Genomic DNA, 2,824 nt, shown 5'->3' with positions numbered 1-2,824 from the left:
TAAGGGCCCCACAGAGACACAAGCGGGTTTCCCAGAACATGGAGCGATGTGCCCCGGGGGGATGCACATGAGGGTCTCCCTCTTGGGAGACCCAAGAGGCTGGCACCCTTGAGGCGGCCCCTAACATCTCCCAGTCCAGTATGGATGGCAGATGGCTCCGGGTGCCCCTCACCTAGACTGGGGCTGACCACTCAGGGGTGTCCCAAGCCAGCTCCCCAGGTTGGCAGGGATCGGAGCCTTGGCATTGGCAGCTGCTGAATTGTGATTCACCAGGCCAGTCCCAGGTCTCCTTGCCCATGTTCTCCTGGTCTCCAGTGACACCGGACAAACAAAAGCAGAAACACGTCGCACCACGAAGTCCTCCCCCTCCCTCCTCTCCCTTTTCCTTCTCTTTCTCCTTCACCTTTTCCTCTTCCTTCCTATGCTTTTTCTCCTCCTCCTCTTTCTCTTCCTCTTCCTACTTTGGAACAAAAGTTTCCCTGCACATCCAGCCACACTAGAGCCAGCTGTAGGGTACTGGTCGGCCAGGTATGCGGCCGCCCACCTCTCAGGCTAAGCCGAGACTCTGTGTGGCCCAGGGGTCTTCGCCTCACGGTCTTTGCTCCCCTTGCCCTCAGAGCCCTTCCAGGCTGTAGGGGAAGGAAACTGCCCGTAGGCTGGTGCTGGGCTACCAGGGCGTTTGGGTCTCCTGCTCTCCCTCGTGCAGGTGCTCGAGGGTGTTGCCTTCTTGCCTTCTTGCTCCCCTAGAGCAGTGCAGACAACCCTAAAGACGGGCTGGACTGTGTGGCATCTGCGCCAGGGCATTTCCTCTTGGCTGCGCAAGAGCTGACTCTTGTTGGTAGGACTGGCCCTGGGGAAGATTCCTCCAGGCCCAATGTGGCCTGGGGGCCAGTAGGCATCTTCAGCTTGGAGCCCATGGGGTGGGCATATAGGGGTGGCCAGACAGTGGGACCAATGACCGAGTCCCCAGCTGCACCTTCTTCAGCCTCTGTGATGTCGAAGTCTTTGCCTGCATCTGGTGAACCCCATGTGCTGAATGTGGCAGCCTGCCACTTGTGTCTCTGGCACCTCTTCAGGGCACTGCTCTTGGCCATCACTGAGCCCCGTGTGGCTTGGTGAGTGAAGTCCCTTTCAGCTGACAGAGGATGAGGGGGCTCAGCCTGGGTCTGGCTTCTTTGCCCCTCCACCCCACTCGAGTACCCTGCTGTTTGTGTGGACTGCCCCTTTCCATTCTTGCAATAACTCTTCCATTTCCTTGGCCTGTAGTAAGAGGAGCTGCCCTGTTCTCCGGAGCCTACTTGGCCTTGGGCTTGGGATGGCTCTTTTCCCAAGCCCAGTTCCCATTTCCCGACTCTGCTGCAGCCTGTCTCCTCTGCCTTACCAAGAGCAGGTTTGGAGCATTGCTGCACTGCGCCTTAATGTGGCCATCTTCTCCACAGCTATAGCAGAACGTGTGGTGTTTCCGTTTTCCTGAACCTCGAGACCTGGCCCTTAGCACACGTCCCCTTTGGTGCTGTCCTCTGCCCCTCCTGCGTCTGAAGCCTTGGGAAGGCCTGGCCTGAAGAGTGTTGCCAGGGGCAGGGAAGGACACTGCTCTGAAAGCGTTGGCTCTGGCAGATGACCTTATGCCTGCATCTAGCCCTGGTATCCTCTCCCTGTCTGGACCAAAAGTGGCCTCCCACTCCTCTTCCTCACGTAGGAGCTTCACCAGTGCCAGGAAACCAGGTGGCTTCCTTCGCTGTTTCATCAGCTTAAGCCTGTCTCGAAGTTTGTCAGTAAGGGTAGCCCCACTTAAGACTTGTTTCAGGCGAGCCTGATTCACATTCCTCCGTAACACTGCATTTTTTTGTACGGCTCTTTGGAGCAGGGGTTCCAAACGCAACACAAAGCTGGAGACTTTCTCTCCTACCTCCTGATAGGCCTTACAAAATCTTACATGGGCAATTCTGCGGCTCTCCACAGGTCCAAACACCTGCTGCAGGGCGGCCAGGCACTCCTCCACAGTTATAGCAGCATTGCTGGCCCGCAGCCCGCTGATCACCTGCAGAGCGGGGCCCCGCAAGCACTCCATCAGCCGCCGCCTCTTTTCACCCTCGGGGACCTGCCACATCTGTAGCATGTCAGTGGTGTGCTCAAGCCAGGCTTCAAAGGCCAATGCCCCTGGGATGGACACAGTGTTCCCAGAAAACACTCTTAGTTCTCTGTACAACACTTGTTCTAGCAGTGGCTGCACTGCGGCCCCCAGGGTCTGGGCCCAAGTCCAGAAGTCAGGAGATATGGCCAGTCTTGGAGCAGGACAGTTGATGTCCGATCCAAGCACCCTGTTCATGTCAGACACTGTCCGCCTCTCTTCCTCTAAGAAGCGGTTCAGTCTATTGAGAAATTCCCCATCTGAGTTCCGAGGTTTTACAACCACTTCCCAAGGCCCTCCCTTTCCAGGTATTTCCCTGGGGATCAAAGAATAGTCAATATCTTGGGCAAGCTCCAAGAGAAACGCTTGGGCATTCTCTTCCCTCCTGAACAGCCTACCAATGACCCTATACCTGCCCAGGTGCCTGAGAGCCTCCCGAAGAGTCTCCTCGAATTCATCCTCACCACAGTCCTCAGGAATCCCCAGGATGAGCATGGACCGCTTGGTGTTCAGGTGTTCCCCCCTACACCAATCCTGCAACAGAGTCAATGGCATGTCCCCAGTCTCTGCGGAGTCTAGTTGAGGGGGGAATGATCACTTCGTGATGCGCATATATCAGAGTCAAGTCCCAGGGCGACAGGAGACAGCCCAGGTCTCCACAGCCTGTGAACAGGAACCGGACGAGAGCGAGGT

General features: G+C 56.8%; 1 protein-coding gene across 1 annotated transcript; it reads right to left on the bottom strand.

Moving 5' to 3' along the window:
* Positions 1-6: 6 nt before the first annotated feature.
* PNMA3 (PNMA family member 3) lies at positions 7-2,803 on the bottom strand. Its single transcript, XM_059387501.1, has one exon. The coding sequence runs from the start codon at positions 2,684-2,686 to the stop codon at positions 1,295-1,297; it is 1,392 nt and encodes a 463-aa protein (XP_059243484.1). The 5' UTR covers positions 2,687-2,803; the 3' UTR covers positions 7-1,294.
* Positions 2,804-2,824: the final 21 nt, after the last annotated feature.

This window comes from Mustela nigripes, unplaced genomic scaffold (genome assembly GCF_022355385.1).
Source record: "Mustela nigripes isolate SB6536 unplaced genomic scaffold, MUSNIG.SB6536 HiC_scaffold_5340, whole genome shotgun sequence".
Classification (NCBI taxonomy): Eukaryota; Metazoa; Chordata; class Mammalia; order Carnivora; family Mustelidae; genus Mustela; species Mustela nigripes.
This window is presented reverse-complemented; position numbering and strand designations above follow the sequence as displayed.

Bases quoted from the DNA above. Each gene is read 5' to 3' on its own strand.
- PNMA3 (XM_059387501.1), bottom strand. From the start codon at position 2,686: ATGCCATTGACTCTGTTGCAGGATTGGTGTAGGGGGGAACACCTGAAC.